General features: G+C 55.4%; 1 protein-coding gene across 10 annotated transcripts; it reads left to right on the forward strand.

Annotated features, from left to right (window-relative positions):
• Positions 1 to 998: 998 nt before the first annotated feature.
• DMKN (dermokine) lies at positions 999 to 16,399 on the forward strand. Of its 10 annotated transcripts, XM_045047298.1 has the most exons (22): positions 1,019 to 2,247; positions 2,505 to 2,720; positions 2,845 to 2,904; positions 3,199 to 3,249; positions 3,431 to 3,601; positions 4,286 to 4,342; positions 4,714 to 4,779; positions 5,040 to 5,090; positions 6,570 to 6,617; positions 7,271 to 7,324; positions 8,292 to 8,336; positions 8,483 to 8,530; positions 8,729 to 8,776; positions 11,179 to 11,235; positions 11,530 to 11,577; positions 13,451 to 13,498; positions 13,615 to 13,656; positions 13,984 to 14,052; positions 15,476 to 15,499; positions 15,608 to 15,655; positions 15,923 to 15,959; positions 16,067 to 16,399. In XM_045047298.1, exons 1-20 carry the CDS (start codon positions 1,870 to 1,872, stop codon positions 15,653 to 15,655), a joined length of 1,629 nt encoding a protein of 542 aa, XP_044903233.1. In that variant the 5' UTR covers positions 1,019 to 1,869; the 3' UTR covers positions 15,923 to 15,959; positions 16,067 to 16,399. The 10 variants fall into 10 exon arrangements, with proteins under 10 accessions (XP_044903238.1, XP_044903237.1, XP_044903239.1 ...); XM_045047303.1 differs by lacking the exon at positions 15,476 to 15,499 and having other exon boundaries at positions 999 to 2,247; XM_045047300.1 differs by lacking the exon at positions 15,923 to 15,959 and having other exon boundaries at positions 1,010 to 2,247; positions 16,196 to 16,399.
• Positions 16,400 to 26,684: the final 10,285 nt, after the last annotated feature.

Raw genomic sequence — 26,684 nt, forward strand, 5'->3', positions numbered from 1 at the left:
CTCTGAGTCAGGGAGTGTGCCGACTCCAGCCCCACCGTCCTGCCCTTGGAAATGGAAGCAGCAGGCTCAGGGGCCGAGGTGTCTGTCCATCAGCGATCCGGAGGCCTCAGATTTACTCCAGCTCCCTGCCCCCCCCTCCCCCCCCCCCCGCCCCACGAGGCCCCGGGGCAAAATCACAGCCAATTCTATCCAGATGAGAATGAAGGTTTTGACAGGCAAGGGGGGAGGTCTGAGACAGATGATGACAGAAAGTGCTGGCAGCAGGGCAGGCCTGGGCTTGGCTCTGGCCCTACCCCACACTCACCCCACACACCCACCGCTCCCCTCTGAGCCTCAGATTCTCGGTCTCTACATGGGGTTACGGTGAGACCAGCTCCCAGGGCTGTGTGAGCCTTGAAGTGCTTAATCCAGCACCGGGCACATAGAAGGCCCTTGACAAACTGAAGTTGCCATGATGATTATATTGTTATTCCCACTGCCACCATTATGATTATCATTAAACGGAGGTAATGACAACAGGTAGGGCTGCCCGGGACAGACCGGGACTGTGTTTACACGGTGAGAGGATGTTACAAGGTGGGGTGCGGGTGCTGGGGTGGAGAGAGACTGACTGAGAGGCATTGAGAAAGGCGGATGGAAACCGGCCCCTCCTAACTCGGTGATGAGTCCCAGTGATACAAGGCCAGGGACAAGTGGGAGGACCCCGGGCCCTGGGAGCAGAGAGGCGGCCCCGGGTGCTACTAAACCGGGGTGAGAGGGCAAGACGCCCAAACTCTGTGTCCTGAGCCCAGATGTGGGGGGTGGGGGGCCCTCACGCCGACCCCTCCTTCCTTGCAGCCCAGGCCCGGCGGAGACAGGGGTGGGTGGGGCGAGCAGCAGTCCAGGCCTCCCAGGAGGCTGTGAGCTCACACACGTGCCCCCAGTGGGCCAGGTAAACAGGATGGGTGCCTGGGTCAGCTGCTTCCTCCCACTCATTCCCTGGGGGTGGCTGGCCCGCCCAGCTCCCCTGCTCCGCACCCAGCTTTTTCAGCCAAGAGCAGCCCGAGTGCTGAGACGCCCTGGTGACCGCTTTGGGGCTGGGCACTTCCTTCCCCGGCACCCGGGGTCCCCACTGAGGGCAGTCTCACAGCTCCCAGGCCCTCTGCGGGCTGGAAGGTACGGGAGAAGGTGAGGACCGTCACCTTTAGGTGACAGTATGGGCGGGAAGACAGATGGGAGAGACAAAGGCCACCAAAACCAAGGCAGCAAGGCCAAGGAAGGGCACCTGCCTCTCATCCTGGTGCCCCTGACCCAGGCTGGCTTCCACCTAGTGGGTCCTGCCCCACTGGGTTCCTACGCTGGCCTCCCTGGTTGGGTCCTGCCTGTGGTTCCTCTCTCCTAAGTCCCCTCCATCCCACCACCTCTAGGAGACGCCAACCGCCTGTCTCCTCGGATGCCCCCATCCCCACCCTGCGCCCCAGATTCCTAAGGTTGGGAAATCGGAACACTTTTGCACCTGCCTCATCCCATGTCTCCCTCCCTCCCTGATTCTTGGGCTCCCTCTCTGTTTCAACACAGATTCTCGGACTCACAATTACAGCTCATTACCCTATCGGTGGCTGGCCCTGAGTCACGAGGGAGGGACACAGGGCTGCCCAGCCCTGCCACCTTCTCCCAAGCTGCAGTATAAGGAGTAGAGGCAGGGAGGAGGACTCTGGGAAGGCAGGGGAGTCTGGGAAAGGAGAGAGAAGGCTGCACACCTAGAGGGAGGGAGAAGTCCGAAGGAAGAAGAGAACAGAGGAGGCCACGCAGCAGGGAGGAGGAGACAGGGCAGAGGGACATAAACTCGGGTGGGAAGAAGGCAGGAGGGAGAGAAGGAGCGAGGCGGAGATGAGGTTGCAGGGCTCCCTGGCCTGCCTCCTGCTGGCCCTGTGCCTGGGCAGTGGGGGGGCCGGCCCGTTGCCGAAAGAAGGGGAGGGTGCGGGAGCAGGTGTCGAGGAGGCCGTGGGACACGGGATGGGAGACGCCATTGGAAAGGGGGTGGGAGATGCCATCAACCAAGGAGTCGAAGAGGCTGCTGGCGAAGGGACCGGAGGGACCGCCGGCTCTGCAGACAGGGGGGCCACGAGCCGTGGCGTGGAGGAGGCAGCCCGCGCCCTTGGGAACCCTGGGGGTGAGGCAGGCAGGCAGGCTGAGAACATCATTCGCCGCGGAGGAGATGCGGTTCACAGCTCCTGGCAGGGCGTGCCTGGCGGCAACGGTGCTTGGGTGAGTAGCGGGAAGCTGGGTGTGGACACGGGAGGCCGTGGGCCCCCGGGTTGAGAGTCCTGGAGTGGGTTGGAAGGGTGGCCCGTGGGAAGGAAGGTCTCTTACTTGTGGCTGTCTGCGGTGGTTTCCCTCCACGTGATGCGGCCTTCCTCTGCTGCCTTGGGGTCTCCGTCCCCCTGCCTCGGCCTTCGTCCCGCCCTCCCCTGTCACCAGGCGGATGGTCACGCACACTAAGTGTGGGCGCGTTGCTCTTGCAGGGAACCGGTGGCCGACCTCCATCTGGAGGCCATGGCATCTTTGGCTCCCAGGGTGGCTTTGGAGGCCACAGCCAGGGCAACCCTGGAGGCCCGGGGACTTCTTGGGGCCAGGGATACCCCGGAGGTTCAGATGGCAGCTTTGGAACCCACTCTCAGGGAGGCGCCTGGGGCCAAGGAGCCAATGGAGGATCTTTGAACTTGGGGCCCAACGCTCAGGTACGGTAACCACCCCAGCCCTGATGCGCGCCACCTCCCGCCCTTCGAGCCCACGGTCCCCACGCCTCCCTCATCTGTCGGTCAGTCCCCATCAGTCCCCCGCTCAGCCTGCCCCTCTCCGCAGGGGACCGTGGTCCAGCCCGGGTACGGCTCAGTGAGAGGCAGCAGCAACTCACACACAGAGGTGAGGGGACGGGTGTGGGCAAAGCAGAGGGTGTTCGGGTGCGTGGGACAGAAAGGAGGCGAATTGAAGAGGAAAGAAAGAAGGATTGGGGCGGGGTGGGGGGAGCGGACTGAGGGACAAGGCAGCTTAGACAGGGAAGAGACGGGCCGGGCCAGGTGACCAGGAGGAGGGGAGGGGAGTGGGACGGGGCGTGGGGGAGAAACACGTGGGGAAAGGGGCCAAGCCACAGGAAGCGGGAGAGCCCGGCCGCGAGGGCAGGGGCTCTGACTGAGGTCTGGAAACTCTCCCCTGCAGTGCACCAACCCCCCGCCGTCCGGCTCAGGCGGAAGCTCTGGCCACTCCGGGGTAAGGGGACAGGCGACTGGGCGGCTGGGGGCATTTCGCACAGCGGACGAAGGAGTCTCTGCTCCCCTGAGACCGCGCAGGGAATGTGCCCGAGCAAGAGGGGGAGGGCGAGGGGGAGGGGAGCAAATGATCCTGATGTTCTCGACTCTGGTTCTCACTCTGGTCTCTTCCTGCCCCTCAGGGAAGCGGTGGCAGCGGCGGTGGCAGCGGTGGCAGTGGCGGTGGCAGCAGCGGTGGCAGCGGCGGTGGCAGCGGCGGTGGCAGCAGCGGTGGCAGCGGCGGTGGCAGCAGCGGTGGCAGCAGCGGTGGCAGCAGCAGTGGCAACGGTGGCAGCAATTATGGGCCCAGCTGGGTGAGTCCTGCTCCCCCTTGAAGGCAGAGGTGCAGCCCGGACCCCGGCGGTCCCTGCGGAGGAGACAGCCTCCAAGGTCTTCCCGAACGCTGGCGTCGCTGTGGCCCCGTCCTGGGCCCCTCGGCCCCTGCACCCCACCTTCCCGGCCCCAGCAGGCGGGGTTCCTTACACACACCCCCTAGGTCCCCACAAGGGGTGCCCTGCCTGCTGCCAGCTCACGGGGCTCCCGTGTCTTCCGCTCCACGCGGGTGGGGTGCTCTCCCTCCCGTCTCACCCACTGCTGTGCCAGTGTCCACTGGGCAGATCTGACAAGAGACGGGGGGGGGGGCAGACGGAAAGAGAGAGGTGGACACGGGAAAACAGGCCACCTGCTTGGGAAGCTCCCCGGGGAACAGGGGCAAGCCTGTCGCACACGTGGAGAGGGGACATTTGTGGAGCTGTGGTGTAGATGACACTGATACATACGGGACACGTGGGGCCCCTACAAAAGGGGTGAGGGGCCAGGAGGGGACCATGGGCTCAGCGTGGGCTCTCCCACGGAGGGGTCTGCCATGGGGAGCACCATCGGCTTCCTTAGATATCTGGGAAAGGTGTCAGGCCACAAGAGGGAGGTGACTAGGACGAGCCAGGCCACGTAAACTGCTGTAATTTACTGCTCCTTGTACTACCTGCTTCCCCGTCTAGGACCGTCCCTTAGAAAATTCTAGGAATTTTGATCAAAGCAGCTACTCAGGCTCCCAGGTAATTACGGATCTAGGGGTCCCTCCCCTTTCCAGGTTCCAGGACGGGGGGGGTGGGGGAGGAGGAGAGTCAGGAGGACAGACGGAGCCCCTGGGTGCCAGGGTCAAGGCTCTTCACTTCTGGCCTGTGGGGTGGGGGAGGGAAGAGGAGACAAGAGCTCGGAATCCCCAAACTGGCCCACATTTCCAAATACACTTGGCCACACGGACCTCTGTGCCCCGAATAACTTCCCTCGGTGACTGGTTAGCTGAAGACGGGAAGAGATGGAGGTTGGGGACAGGGGAGTAAAGAGAATCATAACACCCTGGAAACGATCTGGTTCTGGCTGAGTGCTTCGGAGACCCTGCGTGGACTCTTGCTTCCCCTCGTAGGGACACAGTTCTGGCTCTTCCTCGGGTAGCAGTGGCGGCGGAAGCGGTGGTGGAAATAAACCCGAAGTGAGTGTCCGCTGCGCGCACACCTGCACAGATCTCCCTCCTTTCCCCGGATGGGAGGGAAAACAGGGGGTGCCGAGGCCCTTCGCATGACGGGAGAGTTGGGAGAGCGACGGCCAGAGCTGAGAGGGGGTGCGCTGCTGGGGGCGGGTGTGGGCTAGCCTTGGGGGTAACAGGCTGCAGTTTGGGGGCTGGGGTTGGTTTCCAGGTGGCGACAGAGAGAAAGCCTTCTCTCTCTCTCTCTCTCTCTCTCTCTCTCTCAGTGTGACAACCCAGGGAATGAAGTCCGCGTGTCTGGAGGATCTGGGGGTCAGGTAAGAGCCAAACTTGGGACTGTGCCCACCCCTGCTCAGCCCCAACTCCGTCTGTGGGGAGGAAACCGAATCTCCAAAATAATAATGAATGGCAAATCCCCACGTGTTGTGCCTCACTTTATACCATGGATGGGGCGGTGAAAAATCACATAGAAACCAGTCCTTTTAGAAACGTCATCATTTCAAATGACCTACACCCACCTGGCCAACAAACAGAGTCCCGTGACCTCTTTGACAGCGTTGGAAACCGTGTGTCGAAAGCGTGCGCTTCCCTCCTGGTTGTTCTGGAAATCTGGGCTTTCTGTCAGCACCTGCAGCACTGACAAGAGGAAGTGTTACGCTAAGGTCCCCACCAATCACCTACGTTCTTGTGAAAATGCAGGTTCTGAGTCAGCAGGCCTGGGGTGGGGCTGAGATTCTGGTTTCTATCAGGTTCTGGGCAAAGCAGATGGGGCTCGACTGTGGCTGGTGTGAGCGCGGCCGACCATCGGGGAGAAGGCTCCCTGAATAACAGGCTCTTCGGACATTAGAGATGCTGACCTCGATGGGTAGACAGGTGTCAGAAAAGCTCCCAGCCTGTAATTCTGTCTCTAGTTTTTTATGTAGCAAAGTCTTAAATATGTAGTCAAACATATCAGTCTTTTGAGAACACGAAGGCTTTTCTTTTCTTCTAGAACTACTTCTATAATTTCGTTGTTTCTATTTAACTCTTTCATCCATCTGGACTTGACTTTGCTGTATACAATCTAGTCCAGCTCCTCAGATCACCTGGACTTAACCCACACTTTGGATCAGAGCTGTGTGCTCTCTTATGAGGGGAAAATCAGATAAAAACAGAAGGGAGGGAACCAGTGAGGTGTAACTGTCCCCCTTACACCCCCCGAATACCGAACTGGTGTTCCCAGCTGTGTGCACTGATTTTGGGAGAGCTTCTGCGGGGGTTGTACTTTTTTTTTTTTTAAGTCTATTTATTTATTTTGAGGGAGAAAGTGTGAGTGGGGGAGGGGAGAGAGACGCAGAGCATAGGTGGGGGAAGGGCAGAGAGAGAGGGGGGACACAGAATCTGAAGCGGGCTCCGGGCTCTGAGCTGTCAGCACAGGGCCCGATGAGGGGCTCGAACCCGTGAACCATGAGATCATGGCCTGAACTGAAGTCGGACGCTCAACCGACTGAGCCACCCAGGCGCCGAGGGAGCTCTACTTGGTTAAACGGGCTCATCTGTGCTGGGCATGCCTTACTTTATGGCACATGAATATCTACCAGTACAGGTCCTCCCTTGCGGCCTGTCTTTTCCAGTGTTTTCTCACCTATTCTTAGACACTTACTCTCCCAGATGAATTCCAAGAATATTTTGACATGTTCCAAAAGAGAACCCCGTGAGCGTTTATAGAAGAATTGTATTAAATCGGCACCAACATTTGCAGGGATGGACCCAAGATCTAAAACAATGACCTGTGTGTTTCGTGTCTCATCCTTCAGGGCTTCCAAGGAGGACAGGGAGGGCCCGGCAGCTCTGGTGACATCAGGGTAAGGAGATGGCAGGCCTTGAGAGTAGAGACGGGGGGCAGGAGAACGGGATGGTGATCACCTCTGCAGTAGTGATACCAACAGGGCAGATAGTCTCACGTCGCAGCCCAGTCTTGGCCTTGGCCCTGGGAATTCATCTTAGTCCCGAGGAGTGGGGGTCTGGAGGCGCCTACCTCTCACTCAGGAGGAGACAAGCCAGGCTATTTCCGGGCCTCCTCGGCTCCCACGACTCTCCAGCTAGTGTCACCCTTCTGACCAAAGCAAAACATCAGCCCAGACTGGACCCTGCAGTTTGAATCACTTTAGTCCAACGGTCTGGCTGGCTTCCACCTCAAAACCAGAGGATAATTCAGATACTTTGATGGCAAGGACCCTTCCTGGTGGATTTTGGGCAGTTTGCAGACATGAACAGAAAGAGGTGATTATGTCACCTGTAAGTATCGTAAGTGTGCGATAGCCCGGTCGACAAGAAGTTGAGGCAAGATTTTCCAGGGAAGACGGAGCTGCCTGGGGAGAAGAGCCTCTCTGGGGGTCCCGGGAAATCTCCAGTCCCCTGATTCAGGAGACCCTTGCCCACATTCTGCTCTCCTGCCCTCTCGTCCCGCATCTTCCCTGCTTCCCCACCGACTCTTCTCCATTTTCTATCTCCCCAGGAAATAAGCAAAGAAGGCAGTCACCTCGTTGGGGGCTCCCAAGGCAATTATCAGGTGAGCAGGGACAGCTTTCCGAGAAGGGATGGTGGGGGGTGGGGACAGAGTGCTAAGGGGCCGGGAAAAGAAATAGAAGCATCTGTGTCTTCTCGCTGCTACTCTGAGTCTGTGGCGGGTAACTGTCAGGAGACCAGACGGGGGTCTGGGATCCCTGTCTCCTCCATTCATTCATTCTCTCCTTCCTTTGAATGGCCGTCAGAGCCACGTTATCACTGTGAAGGGAAGGATAGCCGGAAGTAACAGAGGGGTCAAGGGGCTGTATTTGGGAACCATACTTAAGAAGGCAGTGTTGACAAGTGGAAAGGCAGTGAATTTTGAGGTAGTAGTTGGGGGTTCAAATGACAGCTGTATCACCTGTCATCTGTGCATCTTCAGACCGGTCAATTGACCTCTCTGAGCCTGGGCCTCCTCTTGGGTCAAATGGGGCCAGCAAAGCGAGCAAACTTGCTCACCCAACCCCCCCCCCCGCCCCCACCGCCTGAGTTACTGCAGAACTTTCTGCGACCACTAAGGTGGTTCAGAATCTGGACCCTGGAGGCCAACAAGGAGACAGATCCTGAGGCAAGCTGCCGATGGCTCTGACTTTAGTTTCCTTATCTGTACAGTGGAGACATCTCCACGCAGGAACGCAGCAGGTTAAGGCACCGTGCTAGGCGCCTGGTGGATCACACGTCACATACCAGCAGTGTTTTGGGGGCAGGCTCTGCGGGGGTGTGGGGGGGGTGGCGGGCAGAGTCAGAGTATGAATATGATTCAAGGGACTGGGCAGGGTTATTCTAGGAAGTGGCAAATAGTCCAGGAAGGGGGGCTTCCTAGCTGCTGTGTGAAAAAGAAGAGAAGGTGGCTTTACAGAGAGTACACAGAGCTTGAGCCAAGGCAGAGGTGGTGAGCCAGGAGCAGGTGGCCAGGTGGCACGCGTGACCGGAGGCACAGGCTTTGAAAATCAGTCCCCCTTCCTACCCAGTGGCAAGGGTCCGGTGGTGAAGCTGTCAGTGGGATCAATACCTTGGTGAGTGGAGGCATCACCCCACCTTGGGTCCGGACCGTGGTGTCAGGCAACCCACGGGTCCCCTCCTGAGCCCCAGAGCGCCTGCCCCTGCCTCTGGCTCACAAGCCGGCTTCCCACTCTCATCCCATTTCTCCCCGATGCCTTAGAACTCTCAGACATCTCCTGGGCTCTTCAACTTCGACACTTTCTGGAAGGTGAGTTCGGCCAGGTGGCTCTGCTCACTCTGTTGGCAAGGCAAACCCCTGTCCCTCTGCCCCGCAGGCTGAGGTCCTCTTTCCATAACCAAACGCCCTGTCAGTGGTGGACCTTGACCTCTCCTGCCCCGAGGCCCTGAGCCAATCGCATTATGACCCAATTTGCCATTTTCCTTTTTTTTTTTTTTCCCTCTGCAGAATTTTAAATCCAAGCTGGGTTTCATTAACTGGGATGCCATAAACAAGGTAAGGGCTGGAAGGCTATGCCATTCCGATCCCCAGGGGAGAGGGGACTGGAGAAGAGGTGTGGGGACCTGGGGAGATGATGGTGGCCACTAAGGGAGCGTTTTGTCCAGTGCTTAAAAAGAGGGACAGGAATGACGAGGAAGGACAGGGGGTGGGCTGGGAGTCGGGGATGAGGGAGTGCCTCTTTCGGGTCTCAAGCAGAGGGAAGCTTGAGCTTCTCTGAAGCTCAGTTTCCCCTTCGAGACCTGGAAGGTTAAGGGGAGCGAGAAGAGGCCTAGTCCTCGGGAAACCGGAGAGGCCGCAGAGGCCGGGTAGGCGGCGAACTGCACCTTAGTCGGGAGGACCGGGAGGGAGGACCGCCGGCTGAGAGAGGAGGGAGTGTGTACCAGGTGCCTGCTAGGGGCCAGGCGTGCTGGGCTCCAGGCCCGCGTGATCTTAGGAGGCGCTTGGGGCCCTGAACCCCCTTCTGCTTCCTCCCTGCCCACGCCTTCCACGTTCAGGGGACCCCCTGGCAGGTTGATTTGACACCCGAATAGCAGAGGCAGATAAACAACCCACACAAATACCAAAGGCAGAATTTGCAAATGACGGTCGAGCCGGTGTGCTTTGTTTGATCCACTTTTTTTTTTTTAATTACATGTTTATTGAGAGAGAGAAAGAGAGAGCTCTCGCGTGCGCGCCCGTGAGAGCGTGAGCGGGGCAAGAGCAGAGAGAGAGGGAGAGGGAGAATCCCAAGGAGGCTCCACAGTCAGCATGGAGCCCAATGTGGGGCTGGATCTCACCAACCATGAGATCATGACCTGAGCCAAAATCAAGAGTCGGACGCTTAGCCGACTGAGCCATCCAGGTGCCCGGTGATCTATTCTTTTTTTTTTTTTTTTTTTTAAAGCATTATGAACTAGTTGCCAAAGTTTAAAAACTGAGAGATTTTACAAAAATGACTTGGAATTCCGGCTTCTCTTGAAAAATGTGGCACCGCGGGGCCCCTCTTTCCTCGAGCTCCCAGAGACAAGAGCTGAGTGGCCACTGCTTCTTGGGGGGGGGGAGGGGCTTGTTCTCCAGGAGCCACAGGCCCCCTGCCTGTCACAGTCTCCGAGTTCCCGACCTGTAACACAACAGAAACAAGGCGAGGGCCCCTAACCTCTAAAACTGGCAGGGGAACCGAGGTGGCGGTGGCGGTAGGCAGGGAGGCGAGGACAGAGCCCCGCCCTCAGCAAGTCCAAGTCTGCCCCCTGGGGAATAAGGTGGGACAGTGAAAGATACAAGGAGGCAGAAGGTCCCAGGGGCAGCGCGGTTCTGGTTTGGATGAACCGCAGGAGCAAACGGACTGTTTCTGTTTTATAGAGAAACAGCCCCCGCCAACCCCCAACCCCTCTCACGGGGAACTTGGGCCCAGAGGCACATGCTCATACTTCCCCGGGTCCTGGAAGGCAGTCGACATTCTTGCACATCTAGGGGGCCGGTAAAAGGAGAGCGCTCACAGTTAGGCAGGATCCATCTGGGGCGGCTTCCCCAGGAGCAGGTCTAGGAAGAAGGGCAGGACAGAGATGGGCAGAGAAGAGAACAGAGAGCCCATCTCCTTCACAAGGAGGGCCAGACTGACCAGTGACGACAAGGAGAATATACGTAACAGTTCTGGGCACGTAGGAGGTTTTCAAGCCCAACTGGAATATCCAGATTTGACTGGATGACAGCCGTGGGCAAAAAGATCCCTGCGGATTTCAGCAGCGGAGGCCCGATCCACCCCTGACTTGGCCCACTACGGCCTGATTCGTATTCCTTGAGCTCCCTCTTAGAACTTATTTCTCTGCCCAGGACCAGAGGAGCTTTCGCACCCCGTGACCTCCAGACAAGGAGCTACCAGATGGATGGGAGCCCCCCTCCCATCCCTTCTTAAAACATCGCTATCCCACCGTTAATCTCAACCCTTACCCTCGAAATAAACCTTAGCTGCCCCACACTCCTGGTCTCTGCTCCTTTCTTATGTCTCCACTGTTGTTCCCCAGGGTGCGGGAGGGGGGTGTCTGGAAGGATCAAAGTGCAGCTCTCAGCTTTGGGAAATGGGCTGGAGGCGGAAGGGAAGGTAAAAAGGCGGGAAGTTCTGGGGACAGGTCCTGGTCCTGAGGTCCTGAGTTCTGGCAGAGGCTGGGGGAACAGGGATAGTCAAGAGCATGCCGTATGCGCCTGGGGAGGGGAGCTGGTTAGTGGCGCCCGAGAGCTAGCCTTTCTCTCCCTCTGCTTCCAAAAGCCATTTTCTGGTGTCCCTGAAGACACCCGGCTTCCCTCAAACCTTAGTCACGATGAAATTCTGAAGACCGAGCAGCGGTGGTAGCGGGAACAGGGGCCTAGGTGAGCAGGGGGCCGGGCTCCGTGCTAACCTGCACCCCGCCTTTCCTCTACAGGGCCAAGTCCCGTCCCCCAGCACGCGGGCCCTCCTCTACTTCAGCCGGCTCTGGGAGGTAGGAGACCTCTCACTTTTCAAAGAACTGGGGATCCTGGTCATCTGTCCCCGTCGCCACCTCCCTCCAGCTCCAGCCCACTGTCACAAAATTCACCCTCTTTTCACTTTTGAGATAGTAATCTCACCCCAATACCAGAAGCGCCAACACCCTCAGACTCCCCTGTGCTTATTTTCATCTAACCCCCGAGCCGCACCCAGGCTCCAAAACCCATTCCTGCACATCAGCCCCCAACTTCCCACCAAGCTGCAGCACTCCTGGCTGAGGCCCACTCACCTCTTCTCCTCCCTCCAGGATTTCAAACACAACACCCCTTTCCTGAACTGGAAAGCAATTATCGAGGTAAGGGTGGCAGAACCTTTGGGGTCGGGTGCTCAGCTCTGGGGACGCGGGATCTAGGCCCTGGGCAGTGACGTGTAGACTCGGTCCCTGTTGTTCACCCTCCCTGCTGACAGCGGGTGCCTCCCTCCCTTCCCACTCTCCTCCCTTTCTGCCACGCTGAGTGGGGGTGGGTTGGGAGGGAGAAGGTATGAGTCACTGGAGAAGGAGTAGGGTGGGCGGTCCTCCCGCCGATAAAAGCTGAGGCCCAGGGCTGGGGCCTCCACAGGCCCAGGAACATGAAGCCAGCCACTGTCTCTGCTCTGCTGCTCTTCCTGCTGGGTGTGGCCTGGCTCAGGGGGAGCCACAGCTGGGTGGGTACTGCAGGGTGAGCGGGTGGCGGGGACACGAGGCGGGGAAGAGGCAGGGGCCTGGAGCTGGGGTCAACTCTCTTCACTGGAAAGGGGGCTTTAGGGAGGAAAGCTGAAAGAAAACAGGGGGCGCAGGGGGAGAAGGTCAGGTCATGGTCAAGTGCCAGCAGGTGCAGTGGGTCTGAGTATCTGGGTTCTGGGAAGGATGGGCAGGACCTCTGGGTCCTGCAGGAGGCCATACCTTGATTCTGTATGGCCGAGAGCCTTTGGGCACTGAGGCAAAGGTGCACTCACTCATGCATGTGGGCCAGGCAAGTGAGGCTGGGCAGACGGGGCCATGCGAGGGGGGAGGTCAAAGCCCTTCTGCTGTGCACAGCCACGCGCTCAGGGATGGCCAGTGTGCCATGCCATTTGATGGAAATCTGAATTTTATTTTAATTTATTTCTATTTTTTTTTTTTTATTTTAGAGAGAGAGAGAGAGCAGGGCAGAGGAAGAGAGAGAGCATGAGCAGGGCAGAGGGGCAGAGAGAGAGAGAGAGAGAGATCCTTAGGCTCCATGCTCAACACGGAGCCCAACGAGGGGCTCAATCCCACGACCCTGGGATCATGACCTGAGCCACAATCAGGGGTCTGACACTCAACTGACTGAGCCACCCAGGCGTCCCGGAAATCTGATTGCTAGTTGTTCGCAATTAATCTAGTTTAAAAATGCAGACCAAGCAAAAACTTTCTGGAGGCCTGTGGTCAAGCAGTTTGTGACCTCAATGTTGGGGCTAAGAGTGGGGCGAAAAATCAAGGGGAGTCAGGTGAGAGGAGGAACATCCTAACCCTGTGTGGGGGCAGGTGAGAGTGGGGGCTCCAGGTGGAGAAGGGATGGTCGCAGAAACGGATCTCCTCTCCTCCCGCTGAGAATTCTCCTCTCGCCTTGACTGTGGAGGGGAGACGGCCGCGCACCTGTGTCTCACCTGGCTTCACGGGCTTCCTTGTGTTTCTCCCCTTTCTCTCTGGCCCAGAGCTAATCTAATCACCCCGCTTTGCCTCCATGTGCTGAGGGTTAGAGCCCGTCCTTCCAGGAGCCCTGTGGGAACAGCGTTCCCTCGTTGGGAACAGGGATTGCGGGGCCCAAGGCAGGAGCAGGGCTTGGTGTTGGCAGAACGTGGGCTGGGCTGAGGTGCGCGCCTGCCCCAAGGAAGCCTGTGGGGGCACCGCTCGTTTGCCATCAGCCCTGCTCAGTCCCGGGCCAGTCTGCCTCAGCCCCAGCTGCACGGTGGGGGTGGTGCTGCCTCGCTCCCCCACACTCAGTGTGGAAACCTGTCCTGTATCTATCGGGGCCATCAGTTTCCTCCGGGCTCCCTGCCTTCTCTGTAGGTAGCACTGATCATGGACCACGGACAGGGGTGCGGTGGGGTGGGCGGGGGTGGGTGCTCTGGCACGAGGGCCGAGCCTGGGCAGCAGGCTCGACTCTGGCAGGGCCGGAAAGACCGTGGACGAGGACACCCTAACTGTGGCTCCCTCTCCCTTCCAGGGCGCCGATGCGTCATCGCTCCAGAAGAGGTCGGGCGGCGCCGGTCAGGTGAGTCCGCCCTTTTACCTGCCTTCGACGGCCCTTGGTCCCTCTCGGTCTTGTTCTCAGCGCTGGCCCATCTGAAACCCTCTCTCCTTCACACCCCCATTCTGTCGTTTTCTCAGTCTGGCACGGGATGGCAAGAGGTGGCGGCCGTAACTTCTAAGGTAAGACATCCGTCACTGGACCGCCGGGTTCAGGCCTTGGTGTCCTGCCCTCGTCTCCTAAGCGACACTTGAGGAGCTGGGAGAGGTACCGGGAAGGAGGAGGCAGGGCCATTCGGGAGACGACCGCAAAGTGAGGTGAGGCTGCGGGCTCTGGCTGGCCCGAGGAGATTCTATAGAAAAGAACGCATGACACAAGGAGGCAGGGGCTCGGGGACAGCTCTGGCCCAGGCAGGGGGGTGGGGTGTTTATTCCACAGCAAAATGCCCTCCCCCCTCTCTCGCCCCCCGCCCCCGCCCTCCTCCCCACTCTCTGGTTTTCTTTCCGCAGCACAACTATAACCAGCAGGCACACCCTACTCCTTCTGGTGGGCAGTACTCAGCCAAGATCCCCTCTAAGGTAAGGCTCCCAAGTGCCCCGTTTCCTCACTGGGGTGGCTGCCAGGTTTAGCTGAGGCCGAATCCCGTTTGTTTTGAAAGTCTTGTCTGCGAGGAGACTCTGGCTCCCTGAGAGCACTTTGGAAGCCATGGGCGCGAAGAACACGGAATCTTCCACGGAACATTCGGTGTTCTTCACACGCACCCCCTCGGAAAAGGTTACAAGGTAGCAGTGGCTGCATTGCAGGCGGAGGAGAAAACTGGGAATGAATATCCTCTCAAAGAGGGATATAAAAGTCACATGACACACAGGAAAAGGAGCAGCCTTTGCTTTTTTTTTTTTTTTTTAATGTTTGTTTATTTTTGAGAGAGAGAGTGTGAGCGGGGGAGGGGCAGAGAGGGAGGGAGACACAGAATCCAAAGCAGGCTCCGGGCTCCGAGCTGTCAGCACAGAGCCCGACACGGGGCTCGAACCCACAGACCGTGAGATCATGACCTGAGCCGAAGTCGGACGCTTAATTGACTGAGCCTCCCAGGCGCCCCAGCAGCCTTTGCTTTTAGTGTCTGTTTCCTCCACCTCTTTAACTGCTGATTTCGTGGAGGGTCGGGGGAGAGGGAGGCACACCAGCACTTGGGCGGGTTGGGGGCGGGGGGCTTGCCCAGAAACCTTTGGCTGGTGGGAAAATTAATGCTTCATTCCACAAAACAAGTAATAGGAAACAAACAAACACACAAACAAACCCTGAGAAGGGGCCTCTGGGTGGCTCAGTCTGTTAAGCGTCTGACTTGGTTTCAGCTCAGGTCATGATCTCAGTTTGTGAGTTCGAGCCCCACCTCGGGCTCTGTGCTGACAGTGTGGAGCCTACTTGGGATTCTCTCGCGCACTCTCTCTCTCTCAAAATAGATAAATAAACTTAAAAAAATAACAAAAAACAACGCTGAGAATTTTGTTTCATTCAGTTACAAGGAAAGCCATCTTACAGACTCAGTAAAAGAACGTGCTAAGTACTAATTAGGCTGGTGAAAAAAAACAGGTCCTATTCCCCTCCATCTCTCAGAACGAGGAAGCCCCTGCCCTCAGGGCCAGGACTTCTACTGAGAGATCAGAAGTCACCTACTGACTGGAAGCAGGTGACAGAGCAGCCAGCGCTGCCCGTGGGTGCCCACTCGCCAATTTCTACCCGCCCAGCGGCAGGGGGCACCCACCTTTCGGTCTGCCTGGCCGGCGTGTGCTCATCTTGGGTCAGATGTGCTCAGGCTGATGAGTCCGCTTTGAAAAAAAAGTCCGTGGGCTGAACGTCCACAGTCAGACCCAAGGACCTTTGCCAAGATCTTGGTCTGAGCCCTCCCCTGCCCTGGGGTCCCTCCTGAGCCCTGAGGACGAGGCCGAGGACACGGAGGGCCCTGTGGCGCCCCCATCGTCTCCTCTGATCTTCTCTTTGCAGGGGGTAGTCACGCCTTCTTCCTCGGTGAGTACCAGGGCGGGGAAAACGTGGCTCTTGAGACAAAGGGTCTGAGGCCAGAGGGTGTGCAGGAGACAGGGTGACGTCCACTCAGACGTTCTCCTTGTCCCGCAGGCTTCCCGGGTGCAGCCTGGCCTGCTGCGGTGGGTGAAGTTCTGGTAGGTGAGTATCCGAGCGAGCCGCACAAGCCACGGTCACCCCGGGGGTGCACTGAGGTCCCGGCATCTGCTTTGTTTTGCGTGTGCCCTGTGGAGGAAGACTCATAAGGAAACGACAGAGGACACTCGGGAGCACCCTCTGAGTGCCGAGTGCGGGCCTGGCAGGAGGAGAGGTTGAGGAAGGGTCTGGGGTGACGGGTGCGGAGGAAGTGAGTGGCCAGGGCGGAGGTGGTACGAGATGACCTGGGCAGAACCACAAAATCTGTTTCAGGGAGGAGCAAGAGCGAGGGGACCCGCAGGCGAGACAGGTGGGACGCCGCGAGATTTCGGGAGCTCCGAGACTGGATGAAGGGACACCGGGTTTCAGCAGATTCCGGAGTAGCCACGGGCTACCCTTTGCTCTTTTCTTTTTTAGAAGATTATTTCCAGTCATGACCGAGGCCCCGAAAAACGTCAGTCTTCGAGGAGCCCGACCGGGCCGCGTCCCTAGCTCTCCCCTCCCTGTGTCAGGCTTGGTCTAGGTGCTGACACCTGTTTTTTCCAGGTTGGGGACCAAGTCTGTCTGTCCCTTGTATCTTGCAACCGCACTGTAGGGTCTCCGTGACCAGCAACTTCATCAGATAAACCCGCCACTTTTCTTCACCTACTCCGTTTTGTGACCTGAAGTCGGTGTGACAGTTCTTCAGAAGAAGCTTCTTCTCCTCCTGAGTTTCTTTATGGAAATAAAACCCGAATCTTGTTTCCCTAAGATTTCTCACACTGTATTCTTTAATGTTGTGCTGGTGGCCGGGACCAGGGAGGATGGAAGCAATTTAGGGGTAGATAACGTGGCTTCCCGCCGACAGTGGCATACCAAATGGGGGGGTGGGGTGGGGCTACTGACAAGCAGTAGCTAGCTGATACCACCGTGCCTCAGTTTCTCCGTCTGTAAAAAATCATCTTTGCCCAGTCTGTGTCCGAATGCTGTGCCCCTGAAGGTGAGGAACTCACAGGTGTTTTGCTAGCCTGAAAAGGCAACACGGAAGCGATTCACATCAGGAGGCTGGGGTAAAGAGCCTTTCAAGAGAGGAGGCCAGTCCCAGAGGGCCAGGAAGGGGGCAAGAATAGGGGCCAGGGGCCTAGCAGAGCATATGCCTCATAAACACAAGGCCTTGTCTGCCTTGTAAACACACTGAGGTGTGGATGAGGTCGTGTGCTTAGGAAGTTGTGGGCAGGAGGCTCATACCCAGTGCTTTAGCTCCGTGTCTCTGGGAGGCAGAGGGGGTGGTGGAAACTTCTACTGCATTAACGTACCAAGGAAACAGGCAGAGGTCCTTGGTGCAGGCGGAGGCCAGGCTGATCACAAGCCTATGAGCTCTGCAGACACGGCCGGAGAGTCTGTACTCAGAGTCTCTGAGCCAAAGTCTCATCCAGGCTGTAGAATGTGCCCCAATTAGGAAGTCCCCACCAATCATCTCCCACATTCCTGCAGGGACCCAGGAAGTAAAAGAAAGACAGGAAGCTCCCTGCCAGCCTCGGTGACCCCCCCCCACCACCTCCAAGATCCCAAGTTCCCTGAGTGCATGGTCCGACTGCCTCGGTCATTGTTCCGCCCCCGCACTGACCACAGGGCCTGGCACAGGCGAGACCTCAAATAGTTGATGAATAAATAAAAGAAACCTGGCCCAAAATGGACCTGGGGAACCTGTCTTGATCAAAGCCATCTGGCTGAGAGAAAGACGAGGACTATTCCTATTTTCACGTTTGTCCTGATTTGGGGGCTACTGCTTTATACAGACATACCTCATCTGATCGCGCTTGGTGGCTATTACATTTTTTACCACTTGAAGGTTCGTGGCAACCCCACCTCAAGCGAGTCTATTGGCGCCATTTTTTCCGATAGCATTTGCTCACTTTGTGTCTCTGCATTACATTTTGGTAATGCTCGAAATATTTCAAACTTCTTCATTCTTATATTTGTTTCGGTGGTCTGTGATCGCTATGTTTGACGTTACTGCTGTAATATTGTGGGGCAGGTACCATTGGCATCACCCCTATAAGACGGCAAACTTAAGCCGTAAATGTCGTGCGTGTACCCCACTGACGGCCGTTCCCCTGTCTCTCTCCCCTCCTTGGGCCTCTCTCTTCCCTGAGACACAACAATATTGAAATTAGGCCAATTAATAACCCCACACGGGCCCCTGAGTGTCCGAGTGAAAGGAAGAGTCTCTCTCACTTGAAATCGAAAGCTGGAAATGATTCAGCCTAGCGAGGAAGGTAAAAGCCAAGACAGGCTCTTACGCCAGTTGGCCATTTGTGAACGCGAAACAAACGTTCTTGAAGGGAACGAAAAGTGCTACTTTAGTGAGGATGTGAACAAGAAAGCAGACGGCCTTGTTGCTGATGTGGAGAAAGCCGGAGTGGTCTGGACAGAAGATCAAACCAGCCACGGCATTCCCTTAAGCCAAAGCCTCATTCAGAGCATTCTCTTCAATTCTGTGAAGGCTGAGAGAGGAGGGGAAGATGCGGAATAGTTTGAAGCTGGCAGGGGTTGGCGCACGCGCTTTGAGGAAAGAAACCTTGACACCCAAGTGCAAGGTGAAGCAGCACGTGCTGAGGTAGAAGCTGCAGCACATTCTCCAGAAGGTCTAGCTAAGATCCTTCATGAACGTGGGTGCACTTAACACATTTTCAGCGTAGGTGAAACAGCCTTCTCTTGGAAGGAGATGCCGTCTAGGGCTTCCTGAGCTGGAGAGAGGTCAACGCCTGGCTTGAAGGCTTCAAAGGACAGGCTGACTCTCTTAACTGGGGGCGAACGCAGCTGGCGACTTGAAGTCGAAGCCACTGCTCATTGACCATTCTGAAAATCCTGGGGCCCGTGAGAATTCTCCTCCATCTACTCTGCCTGTGCTCCGTAGAGGGAACAAGGCAGGATGGCAGCATGTCTGTTTACGACATGGTTTACTGGATACTTTAGGCCCAGTGCTGAGACCTACCGCTCAGAAAAAAAAAAAAAAGATTCCTTTCAAAGTATTACTGCTCACTGACAATTCCCCTGATCACCCAGGAGCTCTGATGGGATGTGTAATGAGATTCATGAGGTTTTCATGTCTGCCAACACAATACCCCTTCTGCAGCCCATGGATCAAGGAGTACTTCTGACTTTCGAGTAATATTATTTAAGAAATACATTTTGTAAGACTATAGTTGCCATAGATCGTGGATCCTCTGATGGATCTGGGCAAAATACATTGAGAACCTTTTGGAAGAGATTCATCATTCTAGATGCCATTAAGAACATTCGTGATTTGGGGTGCCTGGGTGGCTCAGTCGGTTAAGTGTCCGACTTCAACTCAGGTCATGATCTCACAGTCCGTGGGTTTGAGCCCCGATCGGGCTCTGTGCTGACAGCTCGGAACCTGGAGCCTGCTTCTGATTCTGTGTCTCCCTCCCTCTCTCTCTCTGCCCCTCCCCCACTCACATGCTCTCTCTCTCTCTCTCTCTCTCTCTTAAAAATAAATAAACATTTAAAAAAAGACTTTTTTAAAATGCTAGTTCCTCGAGGGGTGCCTGGGTGGCTCCATCGGTTGAGCGTCCGACTTCAGCTCAGGCCATGATCTCACAGTCTGTGAGTTCGAGCCCCATGTCAGGCTCTGTGCTGACAGCTCAGAGACTGGAGCCTGCTTCAGTTTCTGTGTCTCCCTCTCTCTCTGATCCTCCCCTGTTCATGCTCTGTCTCTCTCTGTCTCAAAAATAAATAAACATTAAAAAAAATTTTTTTAAGAACATTGGTGATTCAAGGGAAGAGTTCAAAATAGCAACATGAACAGGATTTTCGACTTCCAACCATCGTGGATGACTTTGAGGGGCTCAAGATTCCAGTGGAGGAAGTAATAATGGATGTGGTGGAAACAGCAAGGATTGGAGGCTGGAGACAGGACCCCGTTGCTGCGATGCCATGACCACACCGAAGGGATGAGGAGGTGCTTCTTAGGAATAAGCAAAGACAGCAGATTCTTGGGGACCTGGGTGGCTCGGTCAGTTAAGCGTCCGACTCTTGATCTCGCGGTTTGTGGGATTGAGCCCCTGGTCGGGCTCTGTTCTTATAGTTCAGAGCCTGCTTGGGATTCTCTCTCCCCCTCTGCATGCTCTCTCTCAAAATAAATAAATAAACTCATAAAAAAAAAGAAAGAAAGAAAGCAGTTTCTTGAGATGAAGTCTACTCTTGGTGAAGATGCTGTGAAGATGGTTGAAATGACAACAAAGGATTTAGAATATTCCATACTTAGCTGATAAAGCAGCGGCAGGGTTTGAGAAGACGGCCTCCAATTCTGAAAGAAGTCCTACTGTGGGTAAAATGCTAGCAAACAGCATCACGTGCTACAGAGAAATCGTTCATGAAAGGAAGGATCAATGAATGCAGAAAACTTCAGTGTTGTCTTAAGAAATTGCCACAAAAGGGGCGCCTGGGTGGCTCAGTTGGTTAGGCATCCGACTTCGGCTCAGGTCATGATCTCGTGGTCCGTGAGTTCGAGCCCCGTGTCAGGCTCTGTCCTGACAGCTCAGAGCCTGGAGCCTGTTTCGGATTCTGTGTCTCCCTCTCTCTCTGACCCTCCCCCGTTCATGCGGTCTCTCCCTGCCTCAAAAATAAATAAACGTTAAAAAAAAAAAAAAAAAAGAAATTGCCACAATCATCCCAACCTTCAGCAACCACCCCCATGGACATGGAGGCGACACCCTCCACCAGCAAAAAGATTATACTTGTCGGAAGTTCAGATGATGGTTAGCATTTTTAACAATAATGTATTTTTAAAAAGTTTTTAAAAACATTTTTAATTTATTTTTGAGACAGAGATAGAGAGCGAGTGGGGGAGGGGGAGAGAGAGAGAGGAAGAGAGAATCTGAAGCAGATTTAGGCTCTGAGCTGTTTTTAGCCCAGAGCCCGAGGCGGGGCTTGAACTCACAAACTGTGAGATCATAACCTGAGCCGAGGTCAGATGCTTAACTGACTGGGCCACCCAGGAGCCCCAGCATAAAGTTTTTTTTTTTTTTAAATTAAGACATGTACATTGTTTTTTAAAGGCATAACGCTATTGCACACCTAATAGACTATAGTATAGTGTAAACATAATGTTTACGTGCACCGGGAAACCAAACAATTCCTCGGACTCACTTTACCGCACTGTTTGCTTTAGTGCCTGATCTGGAACCCAACCTGCAATGTCTCCAAGGTGTGGATTTCAGCTCCGTAGGACTTGCAGTACCTCGTGGAAGCCACAGGGAGGCGAACCCAGCTCTCCCAGCGCAGTCGCTCAATTCGGCTGACTGACAGGTGGCTTCCTGGAGTGAGGGTGATGGATGGAAAGAGCTGGAACTCCGGTCTCCTGGAGCCAGCCCCTGAGGGATTGAGGGAGAAGCCGAGGTGGTCAACATGGTTCTAGACTCTCGGGGTGTTCCTGGTCCAAGGCTTGCTGAGAACAGCCCTTTAAAGGGTCAGGGCGCCTGGGTGGCTCAGTCAGTTAAGCGTCCAACTCTTGATTTTAGCTCAGGTCATGATCTCACAGTTTGTGGGATTGAGCCAAACGTCGGGCTCTGTGTGGACAGTGTGGAACCTGCTTGGGATTCTCTGTGTCCCTCTTTCTCTCCCCCTCCCCTGCGCTCTGTCTCAAAATAAATAAACTTAAAAAAAAAAAAGCATTTAAAGTGCCACTGGAAGGAGGCAAAGGCCCTCTAACGTAAAGGACTCTCTAAGGGGTGCGTGGGTGGCTCAGTCGGTTAAACGTATCTAATAAAAGGAGAGACCTTTCTCCTTCCTGGGTCTTTGCAGTAGCTCCGTTTTAAAATAAAAAAAATGTTTATTAAAAAAATTTTTTTAATGTTTTATTTATTTAAAAAAATTTTTTTTAAAATGTTTATTTATTTTTGAGATGGAGAGAGACACAGCATGAACGGGGAAGGGGCAGAGAGAGAGGGAAACACAGAATCGGAAGCAGGCTCCAGGCTCTGGGCCATCAGCCCAGAGCCCGACGTGGGGCTCGAACTCATGGACCGCGAGATCGTGACCTGAGCCGAAGTCGGATGCTCAACCGACTGAGCCACCCAGGCGCCCCAATGTTTTATTTATTTTTGAGAAAGATACACACAGTGAGAGCAGGGGAGGGGCAGAGAGAGAGGGAGACACAGAATCCGAAGCAGGCTCCAGGCTCTGTGCTGTCAGCATAGAGCTGGACGCGGGGCTTAAACTCACGAACCGAACCGAGAGATCATGACCTGAGCCAAAGTCAGACGCTTAACCAACTGAGCCACCCAGGCACCCCAAATGTTTATTTGTTTTTGAGAGAGAGACAGAGACAGAGACAGAGACAGAGCACATGCGGGGGAGGAACGGAGAGAGGAGACACAGAATCTGAAGCAGGCTCCAGGCTCCAAGGCATCAGCACAGAGCCTGACGAGGGGCTCGAACTCACGAACCTCGACATCATGGCCTGAGCCAAAGTCAGACGCTTAACCGACTGAGCCACCCAGGCGCCCCTGAAAGTAACTTCTTGACATAGCCCTTGACTTTCATTTTTTCCCCCTAAAACCCATTCTCCCATGACAACCAGGAAGGATCCAGGCTCAGAATCCTCCACAAGTTTTTTTCAGTAGCCCTAGAATGAAATCCCAACTCCTCACCATGGCTCGGGGTGATCTGGCTCTGGCCTCCCTCTCCCCTGTCAACCTGGACCGGCTGCGAGAAGCTGGCGGGGAATACCTGTCCCTGGAGCTCAAGATCTTCGGAAGACTGGAGCCTTAACTGCTTTCGGTCTACATTCAAACGCCCTCCCGTAGGCAGCTGAACCAAGGACACCTACCCCAAGCGCTATCACATCACCCCTGTTGTATTTTCCTCCCGGAACTTGTCACTCTCTGAAGTTATCTTGTTTCCTAATTTTTTTTTTTTTTTTAGATTATGATCCGTCCACAGATCATGATGCGTTCCACAGGACAGGTATCTATCTATCTTATCCATCTTGAATTCCCAGCGCTGAGGCCCAAAGCGGCCGCTCAGTAAGTATTGGCCAACTACAGAATGGAAGGAGGGATCAGAATTAAGTGGGATCAATCCAGGAAGTCTTCCTGGGAGAAGCTTAATAAGCAAAGGGTACATAGGGACAAAAGGTGGGCGGCAAAGGAAGAAACCAGACCTGCTGGGCAACGTGGCTGCTTCGTTGGGTGTGATAGTAACATTGGTAGAGGCACAGGAGAGGAAGGGACGGGGATGTCCTGAATTCTGCCTCCCATTACCCCACACCCCGACCCCCTTTCTCTTCAAAGATTCTAAGCTTTTCACCTGGGTGTTCACCAAGGTCCCAAGGGCCCAGTGTGTATCCCTTCAAATCCCGTATTCCCTCTCGGAACCCAGGAGGCTGGCTCCCAGCCCCTAGGCGTGTCTGTAATGTAGCAATCAGGGCTGGGCCTCGCCTCCTACCCACACTCAAGTTCTGGCAGATTCGGGGTGGGGTGGGGGAAGGCCTGTGGGAAAACAGGGGTTTACTGGTATTCTCAGAGAAGGAGCTAGAAGCTCAGCTAGACTCGGAGATGGGTTGACACACAGCCCATGTGACTGACTCTGCCTGACGCCATTAACCCTACGTGATGCATCCAAAGCGACGCTGAAATCCGGCGACTCTCCTGCCGCCCGTTACCCAAACCGCCAGGACGGTGAGGATCCCCTGTCCCTCCCTTCTCCCACTTGCCCAACCGTCGGACACTGGGCACTCGCGGGGAACACAAACCCACTGAGGCAGTATAGGGACACTAGATTCTAAAGCTAGCGCTTACAGCACAAATCACGTTAAGGTCAAAATTGTCCTTGAAGATCCAGCAGGAAGGTACCAGATGGAAGCAAAGCAGCCCAGCCAGCCAGGATTGTTTTGGCTGTGCACACTGTGCTCGGAGGCATGACACAAAAGTACCTGACTGTAAACACGGAACTGTAAAGCCACAACTAGAACTAACAGGTGGTCTGTAAATACACGCTCGGGGTCGCCTGGGGGGCTCAGTCGGTTGAGCGTCTGACTTTGGCTCGGGTCATGATCTCGTGGTTCGTGAGTGTGAGCCCCACCTCAGGCCCTGTGCTGACGGCCTGTCAGTGCACAGCCCACTTAGGATCCTCTGCCCCCTCTCTCCACCCCTCCCCCCACTTGTACTCTCCCCAGTATTAGTCAATATTAGAAAAAAAAAAAGGCACACTTGGTAAGGCAAAGTCTCCTACTACAAGAGGCACCTGGAGTCTGAGGGCAGTCGTAGGTTCATTTTGGGGCATATGCTTGTTGAGGGTCATTAATCTCTTTTTTAAATTATATATATATATATATATTTTTAATGTTTATTTGTTTATGAGAGAGAGAGAGAGAGCATTAACAGGGGAGGGGCAGAGAGAGGGAGACGAAGAATCCAAAGCAGGCTCCAGGCTCTGAGCTGTCAGCACAGAGCCCGAGCAGGGTTTGAACTCACGGACCACGAGATCATGACCTGAGCCGAAGTCAGACGCTTAACCAACTGAGCCACCGAGGCTCCCCAAGGGCCATTCATCTCTTAATTTTCTGTCTCCATTTTGTCAACGGTGTTGACAGGTTAACTCACTGAAATTAATGCACGGATGCTTGGAGCTGCTCTCTATGGCTGTGCCGGCTGCATGCCGCGAAAGGACACCTGGGGCACTGACGGGGGTTACGTGCAACCTGCCCCCCAACTTTCTAGACGGGTCTAATTCATGCCAGGTGCCACGTGGGCTGGCCGGGGCCCCCTGTAGGACACTACTCCACAGTCCAGCAAAGGGGCAGTACGGGGCAGGCCCTGGAATCCCGGGGTTCTCATGCTGGCCTCGCCAGGCACCGGCCGTGTGACCGGGGCTAAGTTACTTAACCTCTACGTGCTGCGGTGCCCCTGCCTGTAGAATGTGGATAATTATAGCACCTGCCTCACAGAATCACCGTGCTGTTTCAACGAGCTCATTCATTTGGAGCACTTAGCACCACCGGGCCTGCCGCCCCACAAGACATCCGCATGTTGGCTAACATTGTTAGCAGCATTAGCATGAGGTGGGGAGGAGAACATCGGCAAGCCAACTGGTTACAAAAGAAGCCTAGAGCCAAACGGGTGATGTGTTTGGATCCTCTGCCGCTTTGGATCTGCGGGGCAGAAGCGTTCCTCCATTAGCTGGGCCTAACCGGGGGTGGGTCACACGGTATTCCCCTTTGTGCGCCCTTCATTCCCTCCGCCCCTGGAGTTCGTTCACCCTATGCTGACCCGATGGTGGCTAATAAGCTCCTTCAGTCACTGTTAATTAATTAGTAAGAATTCATTACACATAAAAACCTGTGTCCTCCAGAAAACCTTTTGGGAGGTGCTCCACCCACCCCAGTCACTTTCTCACTTGTCCCCTCCAGCAGCCACTGCCACCTGGTCACCCGTGCTCAGTGAGCGTTCCTCAAGCTCTGTCTCTTCAGGTGGCTCTGCAAAGGGGGATGTGCTATTATAAAAACAGAGGAGGGGCATCTGGGTGGCTCAGTCCGTTGGGCATCCGACTTTGGCTCAGGTTACCATCTCACGGTCTGTGAGTTCGAGCCCCGCGTCGGGCTCCGTGCTGATAGCTGGGAGCCTGGAGCCTGCTTCGGATTCTGTGTCTCCCTCTCTCGCTGCCCCCTCCCCTTCTCACACTCTGTCTCCCTCTCCCTCTCAAAAATAATCAAACATTAAAAGAAACAACAAACAGAGGAGGCTTCTTGAGGCTACAGAGGGGCCAAGATTGGGGTGTGGGGGGGGCAGCATGGGAACTGAACCGAAGCGCCAGCTTCTGGGGTTCCTAAAGATCGTTTGTGAGTGCCATCTAGCCCCTCTACCCCAGGCCTGCCATCCATGCGCACACTGCACCAGGTTAGGGTGAAGAGGCTTGCTCTTAAATAAGGTCTTGCTATGGTCAGGCTATGTCCCGACACCTCCCCATTACACCAGGAACTGGCTGGGCCACCTGAACCTCACAGTAGAGAAGGTGGCTTGATTAGGATATTTTGTCACTTAGAGGCGATGCAGCTGCCGAGCTGGGGAGCGGGGCAGCGGGGTGGGGTGAGCCCACTGAAATGGAGAAGGCACTCAAAGTTCAGGATCTAGCTCTTATCTCCGAGTGGGTATCTTTAAGACCTGCTTTGTGTTTTTGTGTTGTTTTCTTTCCCCCTGTGCTCTCTATTCTTTGTTTTCTTAGCTCAAGACAGTCATGTCTCTGAAGACCCGAGAATTGGAGATGGGCAGCTGGATGACGGATAAAGGAGGAAAGCGTACTTGGTGGAAGGATGCCTGACCCCTAACGTATCCAATCTAACAGATGCTGGCTCTGCCCGCACTCTGTGGAAGGCACGGCGGAGGGCCGTCTAAGGGTGATTGAGATAGAGTTCTCGGAACTCACGACCTGAGAGAGAAACAGATGAATTGCCGTGGCAATCCCAAGAAGGGAAGGGTATGGGGAGGGTTGGGGAGGGCAGTGAGGGATGATGGGAAAAATCAGGGAAGCTTCACCCAAGATGGAGGTCAGGTTCTGAGAAGTAGAGACGACAGAAGGGCATTTTAGGATAAGCAAGAGCTTGGCAAGATGGTTGGAGGACAAAGAAGGGCAGATGTGGCAGGGAGTCCAGTCTGGCCAGAATGTGGGGTCACGTGCAAAGTTGGAGAGGCAGGTTGAGGCCAGAGCGCGAAAGGCCTTCGGTGCCATCTGAGGGGTTTATACAGAGTTGGGTAGGGTGGGAAAAAGCCTGAATTATAAGAGCAGAATGAAGGATGTAAGGGAAAGAGACAAAGGCAAAAGGAGAGGCTGCTTGGGTGACACTGCCAATCCCTTGGAGGGACAGGTTCAACCTGTCTCCATCCCAGCTCCCTTTGCATGAAGCACCCCATCGCCATCTCACCTTCCTAGTGCCTGGGGCAGAGTGTCAATTGAGAAATCCAAGATAAGTGGGGAACAGTCTACACCTCCCGCTCCCAGAGCCCCGGGGGCGGGCGATGGGATCTGGGGGTGA

Source organism: Felis catus, chromosome E2 (genome assembly GCF_018350175.1).
Source record: "Felis catus isolate Fca126 chromosome E2, F.catus_Fca126_mat1.0, whole genome shotgun sequence".
Classification (NCBI taxonomy): domain Eukaryota; kingdom Metazoa; phylum Chordata; class Mammalia; order Carnivora; family Felidae; genus Felis; species Felis catus.

What these genes read in the sequence shown, in the direction of transcription:
- DMKN (XM_045047300.1), top strand. Translation starts at nt 1,870, where the DNA reads ATGAGGTTGCAGGGCTCCCTGGCCTGCCTCCTGCTGGCCCTGTGCCTG. An exon ending in TCAGTGGGATCAATACCTTG is followed by an intron (nt 8,337 to 8,482) that starts GTGAGTGGAGGC and finishes CCGATGCCTTAG; the next exon opens with AACTCTCAGACATCTCCTGG. An exon ending in TAGTCACGCCTTCTTCCTCG is followed by an intron (nt 15,500 to 15,607) that starts GTGAGTACCAGG and finishes CTTGTCCCGCAG; the next exon opens with GCTTCCCGGGTGCAGCCTGG.